At 54.6% G+C, this 17,703-nt stretch overlaps 1 protein-coding gene across 1 annotated transcript; it reads left to right on the forward strand.

The window, feature by feature from the left end:
- The first annotated feature begins 12,096 nt into the window (after positions 1–12,096).
- On the forward strand, positions 12,097–15,569 carry COPS7A (COP9 signalosome subunit 7A). The gene is made up of 7 exons (XM_054199456.1): positions 12,097–12,317; positions 12,440–12,515; positions 13,085–13,173; positions 13,249–13,451; positions 13,923–14,028; positions 14,415–14,566; positions 14,942–15,569. The coding sequence occupies exons 1-7, from the start codon at positions 12,156–12,158 to the stop codon at positions 14,979–14,981; spliced, it is 828 nt and encodes a 275-aa protein (XP_054055431.1). The 5' UTR covers positions 12,097–12,155; the 3' UTR covers positions 14,982–15,569.
- Positions 15,570–17,703: the final 2,134 nt, after the last annotated feature.

Raw genomic sequence — 17,703 nt, forward strand, 5'->3', positions numbered from 1 at the left:
CCGGGACATGAGAGAGCAGATCTCGGTAGCCATGCCCCCAGGTGTGTATCCCGGTTCACCAAGGGGGCTGGGAATTTACATCCTAAATAACGTCTAGGAGCAAAGCCTGCTGCACTCCTGCTCTGAGCAGAGAGCACAGACTAAGCCCCGAATGTGACACCCTGAGATCCAGAGTTCAGACACTACGGCGCCCCAGGAAAGCCCTAGGATTTGCTGCCAATAACTCCTTCTCCCTGTCCAGGAATCTTGTACACAGTGGTCCCAAAGATAAATCCTATCCAAATATAAAAGCCGTCACAGGAATAAAAAAGCCGAGGTGCCAGCCGTGCGCAGGCAATACCCGCGCTGTAGCTCCCTCGCATCAAATGCAATCTGTAACCTTCTGTTACAAAATGCTGAAGTTTGACAAATTCAAATGAGGAACAATACCATTAATAAAGAGGGTCACACACTAGCACAATTCACCTAGGCAGGTGGTGTATTCCCTACCGCCTGAAGCCTTCGCGTGGCCGTATTTCTGAAAGAGAACGCCACAGTTCAATCAGAAGTTACGGGCTTGATGCAGGAAATGAAATTGGTGAAATTCTCTGGCCTGTGCTCTGCTGTAGGTCAGACTCGATGATCAAAATGGTCCCTCTGGCCTTAAAATCTGAGAATATCGCAGCTTTCTCGATGCCTAGCCGAGATCACCTCCGACTGGAGAGCAATTGGATGAAGCCGAGCACACAGATGCCGCGTTAGTGAGAAGCGGGTAGAGCCTCCTTCCATCCGGGGATGGGAAAAGAGTTGCACCCGATTCTGTTTGGCTCGGCTGGCAGATGATGATCTATCTGTATTTTCGTAACATCTCGAGCTTGACTGCTGTGATACTGTGCCTCTAGGAATGAAGCCGTCTGCTCTCAGATCGCTCCAGCTAGTTCCGAATGCAGCAGTCTGTTTGCTCGGCAACTCAAGCTGCCGGGAATGCATCACCGTGCCCCTCTGCACCCCACATCACCTCGCTTTTGAGCACCGAGTCCGGTTCGAGGTCTCCAAGCCAGCATTCAAAGCCCAGCATGGGATAGGCCCCAGTGACCTAAGCAATCAATCACCTCTCCTTATGCAGCGATGACCTCACATGACGGATATATTCCACTGGAACAATGAAATTGCCAACCAGTTTGGGGAGAGGGGGAAGGGATGGAAGAAGGGGAAAGAGGCTCACGACCCTGAGGAAAAGAACATTCACAGGACCTGGGCCAAAATTATAAAACTTACTGCCGGCTGAAATAATGCTCGCCATTAGCAACCCTGCAGCACCGAGAGCTTCATGCAAATCCTTTCTTCGCCCAGCTCCCCCACGGCAACGATCCCACTCGAAATAGTGATAAAAAAATCAAAACAAACCTGAGGAGGACCCAGCCCTCCTCACAGGGGAAGAACGCTAGGTTGGCTGTCATTTTTTAACTCCCAGCCAGCATTAAGGGCTACGGTGACAGCTACCAATACAAGGCTGTGATCTGGGACCATGGAAGAGAGCAGCTACCTCCAAGCATCGAGCAGAGCGAGTTTAGGCATTGACGGCAAGACCCACACACATGCTGCCTGGTGCCCCAAGCACCCCACACCTATATTTTTCTCAGTGGCCATGAACATCCCGGAGTTCATGGTCCAAGCAGCAGAGATGCAGTCATTGCTGGTTTGGTAGCAGGAAGCACGAACGCCGGTGCAAAAGGGGTTGTAGATATGTCCCACTGTATTCGGCTGGGTGAGGATTGTGAAAGGGAAGAATCCCAGAGCAGCTGCCCGAGGGAGGTAATTCTGCTGCGCTTGGAGGGGTTTGGGCAGCTGGGAGCATGAATCTGAATGCTGGTACCCTGGGGTGGGAGATGCCAAGCCCATCTGGGGAAGGAATTCCCACCGTGCACGGGGCCAGGGGTGACAGCTTGCAGAGCAGGCTGAGTTCGAGGGCTGGCAGTCTGAATGCAGTGGCTGCTCTACCTGATGTCTGGGGCTGAAAGGGCTGGTGGCAGAGCCCAGGAGGGTCCGGCAGGACCCCAGAGGGGCTGACACTGCTCGCCCTGTGTCAGCGCGGGTCCTGCAGCATTGGGTGTCCGCCGGGGGGAATTCCTGTGGCAGGATACCAAGGCAAGCACTTACAGGCTGGGTATGGAAAGCCTAGGCTGGGGCCGAATCGGGGCTGGAAGGGTGATGGTGCATTTGTCCATTTCGGTAGCTAGGGAATGGGCTTATGAAGCCCATCAATGGTCCTCTGAGCTTAAGTCTCCCTGCATTTGGGAACTGTGAGTGTGGCCCCATTCCAAGCAGCACTCTAGGATGCCGGTCCCCTGCCATCTAGCGCCTGCCTGCAATACATGTCATGAGTCTGCCAATCTTCTGCCTCCCAGTTTCCTACTGTTCCCGGGCATCCAAGTGCTTCAGGTGCTGAGTCTCCACATCTGAATTGCTCTCGCTTGCATGGTGCACCCTTGGCCAGGCGGGAGGAGGGATTGACCCCTCCGTTTCCTTTCTCCAGCTGCGCCAATTTGGCTGAAGTCGCCTTGCACAGCACAGGCTCCAGCACAACAGGTCTGTGATGGAGCCCAGAGCTGGAGGACAAGAGGCAGCGATGCCTCGGCTGTGCCCCCTCCTTCCCAGCCCCTCGGGGCATCCCCTGCCCCAGACTGAAAGAGGAACAGAAGGCGGGGGGAGGCGGGGGGGGGGGGGGGAGAGACAGCCGGCTAGAAGGAGACAGAGCACCTAGATGGAGAGAGGGAGAAGAAAAAGGGGGAGCAAAGGACACAGGGAAGGAGACGGGGAGAGATGACTTGGAGAGGGGCGCACAGCCCTCCCTGCCCCTCGCCCCTGCAGCCCCATCCCCACCCCGTCCCCCAATCCCGAGCGGAGAGGGTGAACTTACCTTGCGGGGAGACGAGCGGGGCGCCGCCGGGGCGGCGGAGCAGGGGGCTGGGGGAGCACAGCTGCCGCTGCCGGTGCCTCTCATGGCCAGGACGAAGGAAGGAGAGGAGGAGGAGGAGGATGAGGAGGAGGAGGAGGAGGAAGGTTTGATGAGGCTGAGCCCTGGCTGAGGGAGAGGGAGCGAGAGATGCCTTGAAATAAACAGCTGCCGAGGACTGGTCCAGCCCCTCTTTCTCTCTCTCTGTCTCTGTCTCTCTCGCTCGCTGCCTCCCGTTAACCCCATGGCTGCTGGCACCGCCGCGTCCGGCACCGGCGCCCCCGCCGCAGCCCGAGGGTCGCGCCCGCCGGGGTGGTGGTGGGGGGAAAGGCGGGGGGGGGGTGTCACTGAGTCCCCCCCACCGCCTGCCCCGGGAGCCCCCTGCCCCGGCGTCCGGCTGCTGCTGCCCAGGCTCCTCCCGCTCCCTGCCCGCCCGCAGCCCCGCGCCCGCCGGACCTGCCCCCCCGCTGCCGCCCGCCGCCTCCCCGCCGCCGCTGCCCGCTCGGCTCCGCTCCGCTCGGCTCCGCTCCCCCGTCTCGTCGGTTATTTCGGGATCTTCACAGGAAGCGATTAGGTTGCCATGGAGAGAGGTGTCTCCAAGGGACCCGTCGCTCCACAGCTCGCTCCGGCGAATGCCACCCCCGGACGGGTCCGTCCTTAGGGGGCGGAGGCCCCCCCACCCCTCACCCCCGGCCCGGGATCCCCTTCCCTCGGGCCGCCCCCCGGGCTCACCCCCGCCGCCGCCGCCCCGCAGCAGTCCCCTTCGGGGAGATGCCACCCCCCGGCCGCCCCTCGCCGCCGCGCCGGTCCCGCCCCCCGTCCCCGCATCCCCGCATCCATCATCCCCGGGATTCGGGCCCCCGGGCCCCCCTGCGCGCCGCGGTACCGGGGGGAGGGACGGCAGGAGGGTGCCCCCGGCGGGGCGCAGCCCGGGAGGGCGGGCGTCGGGGTCCTCCCGAGCCTCACAGCCCACGCGTGGGGCGGGTGGGACACGGGGGCGCTATGGGGAGCAATGGGGGGGGGGTCAGTCCGACGTAGGCGTCCCCGTCGAGGGGTCACCCAGGTCGTTTGAACATGTCCCCAAGCGCGTTTCTGGCAGGGATCGATGGGATGTGTCTGGAAATGGTAGGGATGTGACAGCGAAATTAAAGAAAGAAGCCGACGTGCCTTTGAGGGGCCGGGTGTTTTACAGGGAAAATCTCCCTCCACCATCAAGTACCAAACAGAAAGCACAGTCCAAATCAGAAGGGAGCAGCCAAGCAACCAACGGGCAAGAGAAGAAAGTCAATGACAGAAAGACAGTTTCCACTCCAGGGTCTGAAATATGGGGAAGCAAGAAAGTAATTTTCTCAGATCCTCAGAAACAATCAAACTTTTCATCATAAAGCGATGAGGAAAGACTGTGACTGACCCTGGGAAAAGAAAAAAACAGAAAGAAATAGTACAGACAGCAACCAAGCTGTAAAGCAACCTGCAACCGCATCAGGAATGGACACAGATGACAAATGGACACACAGTACTAAACCCAGCCATGGCAGGATGCTCGGAACAGGTCATGCCAACCTTGGACAGACACCTGAGGGGGCTGAGTCCGTTATTCTTCGTCAGGCCTCCCACCAGCTCCCGCACTAATAATCCAGGCTGATCCGAGCTTTCCCGTGTCGGGATGTTTGAGTCTTGCCTGTGTTCTTGTGAGTGTGTTTGGGAGAGTCAACAGGTTTTTCACGTGTTTGGGAGTAATTTCAGTGTGCGTTAGGACGTATTGGCACGGGGATGTGGTTTGTTAAGGCTTATGGTCACTGGGAGGTGGGGGCGTGGGAGGACGGCACTGCGGTGGGAGATGTCACAGTCTTGGGTTTGTGTGAGAGGTGGCGCCATTGTGTGTCAACAGGCGCGCGCATGGCTGAGCCCCCCGGCTTTTGTCCCCCTCATGTATGTGGGGAGAGATTATCTAGGCTTCTGTCACATTCTCCAGCCTTTTCATCTCCAGCCCTCGGGACTTGTAGAAACAATCCGTGCAAAACTCATGCACTGACCCCTCGCACCCTCACCCCAAGTGGCCTCATGGTCAGACACGGCCGTGGGGACCATGGGGACCATGAGGACACGGCCCTACGGCACAAGCCGGTGGGCAGCTTGTCTTGCCTTCTCCTGCTTCTCCTCCTGCCTTCTCACCTGGGGGTAGTGGAGGGTAGAAAGCTCTGGAAGGGGCGACATCACCCACACGGGCTCTTTCTGACCTTTTCAAATCCTGACGAATGTGTTTAGTATAATTGGGAGGCACAAAACAGACGAGAAATTTCAGACGGGGAAAGGTCAGTTAAAGGGCAAAAATCCAAATGACGCAAACACCGAAAATCCCCCTGAAGAGCAAAACTACAGAAGGAAGCAAAAGGAGCCAGAGGTATGAGAGACGACAAGGAGGAGGATGTTGTAGGGACCAAGGAAACCCTGGGAGATGAGGGTGTGGGGGGAAGCCAGGAAAGCCATCAAGGTGACGGGAACAGGGAGTGCAAGGGCTGATGTCACTCTTACATCACTCTTACGTGATATGAAGGGAATGGGTTCCTTGGTTTGGAGCACAGGTTTAGCCAAGCAGAGAGGCAACTGGAGGTCCTCTGGGTGGGGGGGGGGGGACTCAAAGGAAAGCTAACGTAAAATTACAGGGAAATTTGAGGGGAGGGGTGGAATCAGGTGGGCTGACGGAGGAGCAGTTGCGTAGCTGCAGAAAGAGAATACACGAGTGACTAAGTATAAAGCTAAGTATAAAGTATTCCTCTGAAGGCGTTAAAGTGAGGGTGATGCGGTGATGAGAGGAAGTCGGAAATGTAAAAATCACCTCTGTCTGGCCAGGATTTGGACCAGGATCAGTGTATGTTGTGTGAGGACAATGAAGTACCTCCCTGCCTGGCCATACCTGGGAAGGATATGAGGCTGTTATTTCTGTCTGGCAGAGTCACTTTTAAATCCTCACGTACAGATCATTTACACCCAAGAGTCCTGAGGCCAAGCGGCGCGCTGCTGCTGTTTTTAGCACTGTTCCCTAAGGGCAGAGACCCATGTCATTGCCCTGCTATCTGCACAACTTTGTCTGTCCGTCTGTCTGTTAGCTGACATGGGTTTGACAAAAGAAGCACAGTCTAAAAGGTAAATAAGCTCTAATAAGTTGCATGAAAACCGGCAGCCTGACAGAGGAGAGAGATGCTATCGGTGCCTGTGCTGGAAGGGAGCCCATAACCATGCTGCTGGGCAAAACCCCACGGGTCGGAGCAATCCAGCCAGCAGGCCAAAAAAATTAAGCAGAAAATACTGGGAAAGCTGTGCATGTTATGTGTATGTGCGGTGGAGGAGGAGCCTGGCAACAGAGACTGTGGACCAAGGGGAAAGGACTCACAGATGTGGCAGACTGTGGAAAGGGGTGTCATTGAGAAACCCCGCTTGAAGGTACGGTAGTGGGAAGGATGGAACATATAGGAAAGAAGTCCGTAGAGAACCCAGTTTCCTCGGTCCCCGCTGCTCACCGAACAACTGGTTAATAAGCTCTGGAATATCAGAGACATCCCAGAAGACTGGAAGAGAGCTGTGCCCTGCCAATATTTGTACAGAGCAAACGGAAAACCTGAAAGTTTCTAGGCAAAGCAACAAAGAGCTGATATGAGATTCTCTGGTTAATGCCAATCAGCCTGATTTGGAGGAAACCGATCTTGCTGCATAAACTTGTTTTGTTCTTGTCAGTCTTTGATGTGACTACAGGTTTGTTTGGAAAAGGTGATGGCTTAGATCTATCCAGGCTTCTGGAAGCATTAATATCCCAAAGCATGCTGATGAGAAAAAAAACAGCATTATGCAATATTAACAGAGCAGAAAGTTAAGTGAGCCGGTTAATTCCACTTAACGACCTGCAAACGCAAAAGAGGTCATCCCTGGAAGCCCACCATTGAGTGGCAGCGTTTCTTACACGGATGCCCAGGAAAGAGTCCTGGGTCAGGTATGACTCACCATTTTATTCAGTGCTTGGTGAGCAGATACAGTTCATTCTGACACAATTTGCTGGGGACACAAATATTGTTACAGTGTTAAAAATAATGAGGGTAGGACCAGCACAGAATGACCTACTGCACCCGGTAAGGTGGTCATTCTCATAAAACTTCTTCTAAGATAGTGGAGAGCAAATTGTACAGCCAGCTATGAACAGGGGAAAAAAAATGTCCATATCTACAGAGAACAGCTTCCAGTCCTGAAAAGACGTGATCTGAAAAGGATTTAGGGATCATAACAGGCAGAAAACCCAACACAAGGCCGGTGGGCCAGGCTGCAGCAAAGGGTCTGAAGTGATCCCTGGCTGTGCAACGGCAGAAGTAAGGAAGAGAAGTGAGGAGATGATTAAACCTCTCTCTGTGTCTGGGTAAGTCCCATGCTGGAAAACTGTACACTGCTTCATGCTCCATATTTTAAAAATAACTTTGAATCAAAGGTGATCCGAAGGCAGGAGATCTCAGTAATTTAAAGAGGTCAACCTGTTTAATGTATCAAAAAAGCAGAACGAGACATGACTTGCTTGCAGTATCACTTCCGTCCCGGGGAAAGCTCTACCAGGTATTCTGGCAGAGAATAACAAGAGCCAGTCACTGGAGAGCGATTAATCACAGGAACAAACTACCAAGTGAAGTGCAAGATCCTCTCTCTTCTGGAGTCTTTGAATCACGACCGGAGGCCCGTCTGGAAGACAGTTCCTGGTCTGCAAACTCCTGAGGGCTACGAGAGCAGGCCGGGGGAAGAGTCACCGCGTGGCTACCGTCTTCTTCAACTCCTCTGCAAGCAGCTGATCTTGGGCTGCCTCTAGATGCAACGGGGTACAGGTCTTACGACCCTGTGTGCAGTAGCCTGGTACAAGTTATAGGGTTAAAAGCCTTCTGGATCATGTTGGTACCCAACCGATTCACCCCAGCCTCCTCTGCCCTTATGGTGTTTTTGCCTCGGAGTCTGTGTTGCACACAGCCGGGAAAACATGTCTCAGAAGATGTGACCCTAGCTATGTTTGGAGAAGGACTGGGGAAAAAATACCACCAGCGCTTTGACAAGTTATTTGGATTCTGCGGTGGTGAAGAGAGGAACAGCCTAGAATGAGACAGTATGGCTCTACTGGCTTTAAAGTGGGACAGTGAGCGCATAGGAAAGAAGGTGGTTCTACAGCACGAAGATCTCTTTCTCCTTCTGGAAAGATCAGAGAGAGATCACAAGACAGGGATGATGCTAGGGGTGGTCACAGCAAGGATTAGAAATCCCAAACATTCAGAAATAACAATGCTGAACCTCCCCGTGTCATGAGATTTATCTTAGAATTATGAAATGTTGTAAAGACTTGCTTTCATCTGCACTCTTCGCCTCCTATTTGCGGCTCTTTAGGTTACATGAAAATCACATTTCACAGTTTCCCTATGACCACAAAGACAGGCGGTTTGCTTTGTGAGCAAAGTGAAAGCACGGGAGTCAATGACTCCAGGAGCCCGGAATTTAATCTTGACACCCAGCACCCTGATCTAGGGACGAGGCAGAGACTTTGCTAAGTTATGGGGGTGTTACCATGCACTCTCCCAAGAGTTTGCGTATTTTAGGAGAGACGATGACCTTCTCATTTGGAGAGCTCAGGATCTGATTTGTTCAAAGGAGTTTCTGGTCTTTGCCCTTGTTTCAGCTCTATGCAGGACAAAGAGAAGGAGCAGACAAAAATCTGGGCACCCAGCACCCAGGGCACAGGGCCATGGGGTCGGCGTGGACGAGGAGGACAGAGGGAGCATCATGTAGCTGGGATGCTCGGGCTGCCTGGCTTTATCTGACTAATAATGAAAGGCAGCAAGCGTGTCAGAGAGTGTGAGAGAAACAGATCGATAGAGAGATAAAACTGAGATGGAAGGAGCTGGCGAGGGGGTGGGGAAGAGAGTAATAAAACACTACAAATCAGCAGGGTTACGCCTGAACCTGATTTGAATGCGCGCTGCGCTGGTGTAAGTGAATACAGCAGGTGTAAGGCCGGGGTGAATCAGACCCAAATACAGAAACAGAGAGGGGAAAGTAGGAAGGAGATAGTCTTCTCGTTAATACTGCCCTGCAACCTGCCTTCACAGCCCTGCCTCAACCTTACAAGCCCTGCCCCTCCTTTAATCCTGCTGTATGGAGAAGCCCAGACCTTGCTGGCTCTGAGCATATACATGGACAGCCTTTCCCTGCTTCTCTGGGCCACCACGATCTTCAGCCTGTCCTGAAGATGTGTCTGTTGGGTAAAACGTGTCTCGGTCACATTTTACCCGACCGAGTGCAGGAAATGCTCCTTACCGCCTCGTTGACCAAGGACTGAGGGGCAGGACAGCTTCTGACAACGCCCTGAACTGGTGGGTTCGGCGCAGTTTTCTGGGAGAGATGATTGACTGTGTCCACGCGTATGTACCAGCAGAAGCTGACCAGAGAAGCCTCTTTGTTCAGCTCCAGATTTTTGAGGCAAGTGAGACGGAGACATCCCAAAGCGAAGCAGGCATCAGAGCATGTGAATGAAAACGTGCTCTACCAGAAGAGGACTGAGGGCCTGGGTACCTTCCCCTGTCAGGGCACCTGTTTGCCTCCCTGGCCCAGGCACTCGGAGCTGTTTTGCTCCTTCTGCCTGGAATCAGTTTTGAGTGATGTCCACCTAATTCCAGTGGCACAACCATTAACATTAGAAGTTCAGTTTTCCACACTGGCCATCACTGTCCACACTTCTCCCTTCTTCTGTCAGTAGCCCTGTCATGGAGACCAAGCACTGAAAGAGCCTCAGGGACTGAAGGGACCCTGAGAAGGGGTAGGGACAATACATGTGGCTGTTCAAATGAGCTTGGAGCAACCTCTCACTGGGAGACACAATGATCTAGCTCCCCAAGGCAGCCACAGGTTGTATTTTCTAGCTCTAAAATTGTGTTTGGAGCAGCAGAGTACCCCAAAGGAGCCTTCTCCGCGACTCAGCCACAGCAGCTGCGTGAGAAGAACTAGAGTCAAAGCAAGTGATGAGAAGAGAGCTGTTGATACTGGCAAGTAAAACCTTCCCAAGCTTAGACTTTACCCAGATGAAGATTTCAAGATGTTACGCTTGCTCCAAGATGTTACACTTACAGAAGTCTGGCAAAGCACAAATCAACTGCCTTTAATACGTGCTAAACTGATCAAGCTGACGACCGATTCTCTTGCTGGCAATCATGTGCTGGAGCGCAAACTCGCCCTGACGGCACTAAAGTTTTAACACGCTAAAACCATGCTGCCTGCACAGACCTTAAGTGGGCTCCCATCAGTTTGGTGCCTCCTTTGCTTTCATGGAGAATCATCACCGATTTCGAAAGGAGCCAGCCATGAGGAAGCTGATGCCGGGCTGGAAACTCTTGGCCAAACAGCTTAATGCAGCTTATTGAGATGAGCGTTCGCTGACTGCGCTCCTCCCAATCTCCCTCACAGCTCACCTCCGCCTACCACACGATTTGTGCAAGCCAAGAAGGGCTATGAAGGTTTTTTTTTTTTCCAAAATGATCCTCACTTTTTAGTCCCATCATTGTAAAAACAGCTCTTTCACCTAGCACGGGGAAGCGTGCCCTCGGTGATGCCTCCTCACCGCATTACACTAACTCATTTGCCCATGAAGAGATACTTAAATATACCATAAACATTTCTGTCCTTGTGGAGTATTTAAACTATCTTTTTATGGGCATACTCTGCCTGCATCGGGGATGCATTTCTTGACAAGTGTGATGGTTAATGATTCAGCAGATAGTAAAGCCATTTTTTTTTTCCTAAAAATTAATGCAGTAGAAGAGGAGATGCATGCAGGGATTTAAGAAACGTACGTTTGAAATACATAAGGACAGCGCTTTGCAACATAAGATTTTTTTTTACATTTAGATATCCCCAAAACACTGTGCGAAATAGTGAGCTCTTAATGGTGTGAAAGCAGAGCAAAGCCGGGAGCGATGTGTAGGCATACGCTAGGTATTCTACGCCTCTCTTTTAACTCTGGTGTGATGCTTATGGAGCACACCATTGAAATATGAAAAATACTGTGCCATATAGAGGCGGATCTGTTTTCTCATGAGCTATTTTAATATGAATATTGGATGGATTAAGGGTAGACAGTCACCAAAATGTACGGGAAGACCCATAAAGATACGGATATTCACGTGGTGTCCGTGACCACTACGCCAGCTGCGGCTTGTGGGCCACCTTCCAGGATGATGGGGCAGCTCAGGGGAGTCACTGGCAGGTGGTGGGTGGTGGAGACGAGGATAACGGTGGGCAGGTGAGTGGGACAGGGCATGGAAAAAGTGGTGGAAAACGCAGATATGGCCGGCTGGTTCCTGTGACCCTCACGGCCAGAGCTGGTGACAAACCGGTGGCCACTGTCACCCTGGGGGGAGGCTGCCCCGCCACTTCCCAGGCAGCCCCCGCGGTGGCCAAGTCCCAGCTGGGGCAGGCCCAGCCGCCGCTTGAGGCCCGGAGACCCCAACCCTGCCCTGCCGGGGGGGGGGGGGGGGGGGTGGAGGCTACCTGGGCCGCGACCCCGCCCGGACCCCGTGGAAGGAGGGCGCCGCCGCCCCGAGGGGTGCCCTGGGGGACGACCACCCCGGCCGGGGCCCGCCCGCCCCGGCCAGGCCTCCCCCGCCGCCTCACGCCAGGCCCGGCCGCGCCCCGGGCCCCACGGCACCGCCCGGGCCGCAGGGGAGCGGGGCAGCAGCGGGCACCCGGCGTAGGCCTGCGCGCGCCACGCCTGCCAGGCCGTGCCCGGCCTCGGGGCCGGGAGAGGCCGGGGCTACCGCGGGCGGCACCCCGGGGCGGCGCTCGGCCTCCGGAGGAGGCGACAAGGCACCGCTCCGGACCGGCGGCGCCCACCCCGGCCGCCGGGGGGCGCCCTCACGGAGGGCCTGCCCCGCCTCCCGGCCCTCCGGACAGCCAATGGGGAAGCGGCGGGGGCGGGCCGTGCCGCTGCCTCCACCAGTCGGAGGCGGGCGCGGGGCCGCGGCGCGGCGGGGCCGGGCGGTGTCATCACCCGGAAGCGGCCGCTCTGGGACGGCGGTGCCATAGAGGAGTTGTGGCGGGGCGGGGGTGGCGCCCGGCGGCGGGGGCCGGAGCCGGGGCCTGCGCGGGGACGAGCGGCGGCGGGGCCCGAGCCCCGCGCGGGGTGGGGGGCGGCGGCGGCGGCAGCAGCGCCATGGCGGCCGAGGGGAAGGTGACGGGGCAGAGCCAGGAGCAGTTCCTGCTGCTGGCCAAGGCGGCCCGCGGCGCCGCCCTCGCCAGCCTCATCCACCAGGTGCTGGAGGCCCCGGGCATCTACGTCTTCGGGGAGCTGCTGGACATGCCCGCCGTCCGGGAGGTGAGACCGGCCCGCCCCAGCCCTGCTCCGGCCCCCGCGGCCCGCCCCGGGCTGCAGGCCCGCCGGGCCCTGCCCGCCGGCCGGGCCGGAGGGCGGTGGAGCCTGACCCCGTGTCCCCGCAGCTGGCCGACAGCGAGTTCTCCCCCGTCTTCCGACTACTGACCATCTTCGCCTACGGCACCTACGCCGATTACCTGGGTGAGGCCGGGCCCCGGGGCGGCGGGGGCGAGGGGCGGTGCGGGGGGCCCTTCCCCTGCCGGTGGGGAGCGTGGTGGGGGTGGTGGTCCCTCGGTCCCCCCGAGCCCTTGTAGACCCTCGCCCAAACCGCGCCCTTTTTGCAGCAAGGGCTGGGACTCCCGTCACCAGGCGCTTGATTGCGGTTTGGGCCTGAGACCACTGGAGTACCTGACAATAATTAATGCTGCCATTTGCCGTCTGCGTGGAGGTTTTCCAAGAACATCTTGACAGAGACATTTTTGAGGGGCGAGGGGAAAGACTTAGGCATCCACTGGGATGTGCAGACTTCCATAAATAAGGCATGGGACAGCTAAAGAGAATGACTTGAGGCTGAGGGGAGGAAAAGCTGCTCAGAAAAGGTCTTTTGAACTGAGAATTAATGGGGATGGCTTGGCAAGACGAAGCACCGCTTGGGGGATTGGTGTGCAGATGCTTTAGGAAACGGGTATGGCGCAGATGCTTCTGTGCGGGGCTGGGAAATGGAAAATGAGGCATAAATTCTTATACCCTTTTCTTTCCCCTGACAATAGCTGAAGCAGCAAACCTCCCTCCCTTGACAGAGGCTCAGAAGAACAAACTGAGGCACCTGTCAGTCGTCACTCTGGCTGCCAAGATCAAGGTAGTGGCCCTTTTTTCCCCCAAATTCTCCTTCCACTTGGATTACCTCATGCTAGTTACCGTCATGTTTCCACAGTGCATCCCCTACTCAGTGCTGCTGGAGCAGTTACAGCTGAAGAACGTCCGGCAACTGGAGGACCTCGTGATTGAGGCTGTATATGCAGATGTCCTGCGAGGGAGCTTGGATCAGCGGAACCAGCGCCTGGAGGTGGATTACAGCATTGGGAGGGACATCCGGAGGGAGGAGCTAAGCACCATCACCCGCACATTGCAGGAGTGGTGAGGAGGAAGCCCCCAATACTAACACCCAGAAATGGTTTCAGGAGTGGCCGGTGGCTTCCCCAGATCTTCTGTGTGTCACTGGGGGGTAGTGTTGTGAGGTGGTCTACTCGATTCCCTTTCCCATACTCCCAATGGAAAATAATTTTCCAAAAGTAATTTTCCAAATTGCCCTTTTTGTTGCTGGAGGGGTGATGAGACTGCAGCGACCTTTGCACAGTCCTAGCTGCTGGCAGGAGGCTTTCTGAGTATATATCTGTAGTTCCTAACCTCACGTCACTTTGTAATTTGTCCCCCTCCCAGGTAATAACGTCACTACATTATTATATTGGGCTCCTGTGTCTTCCCTGCCTGGTGTAGCTGTCACCTTCCAGTCTTTTTGGCCTCTAGAGTTGAAATCTGTCATCTTTCACGTTTCTTTCTATGCTGTGTAAGTTACCTGGCCTTTTCGGTTCTGTGTCTTCTCTCCAGGTGCCAGGGCTGCGAGGTTGTCTTGTCGGGTATCGAAGAACAGGTCAGCCGGGCCAACCAACATAAAGAGCAACAGCTGGCACTTAAGCAGCAAATAGAGAGCGAGGTAAGTGGGACAAGGAGGGAGTAGCCAGTGCCCCTCGCTTTAAAATAACTAGAACCAGTACCCCATGGTTCTTACAGTTGTTGCTCAAGTAAGGCATTACCTTTTCCCAAGGCCGTACCCCACCAGGGGGTTGTGCCTGAAGAAGAGTCCGAAGTCAGCTTAACTCCTCTACAGTGCAGGGGTCTGCACAGCTGTTAGCTCTTTTGTTTGAGCTGAGCTTGCAGCTCTTAACTCCAGGGCTTGCTTTAAAAAAAAAAAATAAATACCTAAACCCAAAAAAACCTCTAAGAAAACAAACTAAAACAAAACAGAAAAAAACCAAAAACCAACAAAACAAACTAAAAACCTTGGGAAATTCCTTGGTTCTTGCTTTTCTCCTGTTGCAGGTGGCAAACCTGAAGAAGACCATTAAAGTGACAACGGCAGCCGCTGCAGCAGCCACATCCCAAGACCCGGAACAGCACCTAACAGAGCTCAGGGAGCCAGCCCCTGGCACCAACCAGCGCCAGGCGAGCAAGAAAACTTCCAAAGCCAAAGGGTGAGGAGTTGGGGGCAAACGAACAGAGCCACTGCGCGTGCGTGTGTGTGTGTGTGAGCTGAGGGGAGCCCTGTTTCGGAGCAGTGAGGCTACTGATGGCAGGGGTCTGCTCCCTGGACAGGGGATGGTCAGAGATGTGGTCCCAGCTGAGCTGTTCTCCTGCTAACTTGAGGGGAAGTCTCTGTTGCTCTTGATCTGAAGCAGTTCCTAAGCCTTCCTTGTGTTCTCCTCTTATGAAGAACATCAGCAGCTCTTCTTTGTGTGCATTTAGAAAAGGAAGTCAGGGATGAGCCTGCGCATCCTCTCTGAATTACTCCTTTTTCCTTTTTTTTTTTTTTGTTTTTTTTTGTTTTGTTTTTCTCCCTCTCTCCACAGGCTCCGGGGCAGTGCGAAGATTTGGTCTAAATCAAACTAGTTGGATCTCCCTTCACAACTGGGAGGGTGAGAGGAAGAGATCTGGGGGATGGAGGGGTAGCAAGGGTCCCAAGTGTGATGCTTCTGAACTCTTCTCTGAGATCCACCTTGCCAGCTAATTCTCCTGCATGTTTGTTTTCTTTCCTGTCGTCTTTACCAACTTCCCAGGCAGTGTCTCCCTCCTTTTCATCACACCATTTCACACTCTAAGCTTCCAGTTGTACGCGTTGCTGTTTCCCCTACCACTCAAGCCCCCGTCGCCACGGCCATGTGTTTCTTCTCTCTTTCTCTCTCCCTGTCTTTTGACAGGTCAATTTAAAGAGCCATAAAACTGTTGTCAGTCACCTTTGCGCCCACAGGGCATCACAGAAGCTTGGAAAAGAGCGCGCTGGTGCTCAGCAATCACTTTTGGCTCTATGAGACCCCTGGGATACTTTCCTCCAGGATGCAGCTGCCATCTTTGATTGTTTAATCTTTGTTTTGCTAGGTGGGAGGGTAGTTTTTGAAGGGATTCTTTTAAAAATATATAAATATATTATAAATATATATAAAACAATAAAAATATAGATCTATGGACATATCGATACAAGCTTGGGCCGCTGTGGCGGTGTCTCTTTGTCTCGCGTACTGATTCTGGGTGTTCCAAAATAAGTCGTGATATTGAGAGCCTTGGTCCCATTTCTGGGTGGAATACCCTCAAAGTACTCATTTCCCTTTCCAAGGGGCAGTGCCACGGTAGCTCTATTGGGATGAGAGCCCGTAAAGCAGGAGTGAATCATAAATCTTATTTAAATTAGTTTCTGATGTGACTGGTTTGCATCTGGAACGTTCAAAAGGAGTGCTTTTCAGGTAGTCTCAGAGGAAGGTGCAGAGACTTAAGGAAAAAGTTCCTATTTGTGTCAATACTATGTGCTGCATGATCCTGGACAAAACGGAAAGTGATGTGGGGACTTTCCTAACAGAGCTGGGAGGCGACAGAGTCAAGGCCCATCTGGGTGAGTTTTCGTGGTATAGATCTCGCTTAAGCCATTCTTGGGTGATGTTGGAGTCCGGTTGCGGGGGGAGGGGGGGGAAGAATTTGGCTCCTGTGAGATGCCCAGAAAAACCCGTCAGATTCTTCAGAGGATGCATCCTTGAGACTGGCTTGGAGCCGAGTCCGTCAGATGCGAGTGTCGCACTGGTATTCACGATGATGGACGCTGATGTAAATTGACGCTGCGACTCCCACCCCTGCTTGGTTCTACCTCTTTCCTGGTGCCGATGCTAAAATGTGATTCCCTGAACCTGGCCGCCTGCGCGTGAGCAAACCACGGAAAAATTAATCCGATCAAGGGAGAGCCCTGATCTTTTGCCTGCGTGGAGGCTTCTTCGGGTCACTGGCCTGGGTGAGCTTTCTTCTGGGTCAGCTCCCTGTGCAGAGAAGCGAGGGCCGGAGCTGAGGCAGTGGAGGTGGGACAGACCCTTGTTTAAGGGGGTGGGGAGGGGGAGTGAGACCAGCTTTGTTTTACCGGTAGCAAGATGGGATGCCGCGTCAAACACTACGAAATGCCGGCGTGAACAATATCGGTGTAATTCTGGGCTGCTGTAATACAGCGCTTGCTTTCAGTGGGGAGCCCCTGTCGCCTCAACCCGTAAACTCAAAATTAAGCAGCTTGCAGCTGGGCATACCAGCTGGCTGTGCCGGTGGCAGGGATGTGCCACGCTGTCCCGGGGTGACAGCGGTCACTGGCGGAGGTCTCCAAGAGCTTGGGCAGCCCCCATACCTTCCCTGAGGCGTGGAGCCCCTTAGCCGCAGGCATCTGGCACAGGAGTGCCAAGTAGGAGAGGTTTGGCGTGAAGTTGTCCAGGCGAGAGATGCAAATCCGTCTGCAGGGGCGCACAAGGGGGTAACTGAGCGGGGGTTGTCTCAGCCCGCCTAGAGATGTCCGACTAATTTGCAGCAATAGGGATTTGGCTTGACGAGTCCCTGTTTTCCATGAGTTGCAGGGAGGGGTTGTGACAACGCTTCCACCTTTACTTTAAATTGCCTTGAGCCTTCCTCCCTCTGCGTCACATCACCTTCGTCTGTCTCTCTCGGTGAGGATAGTCACCGTGCTGGTGACAATCTGCGAGAAGCTGTGATGTCCGTGCGCAAACAGATTCTCCCGCTCCCTGGGAAAGGCCAGGCTGGGAGCGAGGTGCCGACGGGGGAGGTGGTACCTGTCCAGCCCTGAGCACACGCCGTATCTCTGGCATCTCGTGCCCTTGGAAAGAGGAGCTTCTGGTGAAACTGCTGGGGTGTGATGCGACAGAGTGTGGACAACGGGCTCGGGGTGGAGCTGAGTGGCCAGACAAAGCGCGTGTCCTACCAGCTGGCGGAGCTCCAGCGGGAGCTGGGCTGGAGTGGCCGCACATCCAGGGAGAGCTGAACTTACTAATAATGGAGGAGGATATTTGCACCCCACAAGAGTCCTGCTAGCGCTTAGGAAGAGCAACCGTAAACAACTCTTTGTTCCAAGTGTCTCAGCTCCTCTCTGACCTGTTGAGCTTTGCTCTCTTTAACCGCACTGTGGTTGTTGGGCACAAGGGGTCTTTTTAAACGCCCTGAACCCACAGCTTAAATCCAGCCTGCAGGGCCTGGCAGCAGAGTTGGAAGCATCTCTGAGAGCTCCACGCTGGTCACACCTCTCCTATGAAGACAGGCTGGGAGAGCTGGGTTTGTTCAGCCTGGAGAAGAGAAGGCT

The sequence above is a fragment of the Rissa tridactyla genome, chromosome 1, assembly GCF_028500815.1.
Source record: "Rissa tridactyla isolate bRisTri1 chromosome 1, bRisTri1.patW.cur.20221130, whole genome shotgun sequence".
Classification (NCBI taxonomy): Eukaryota; Metazoa; Chordata; class Aves; order Charadriiformes; family Laridae; genus Rissa; species Rissa tridactyla.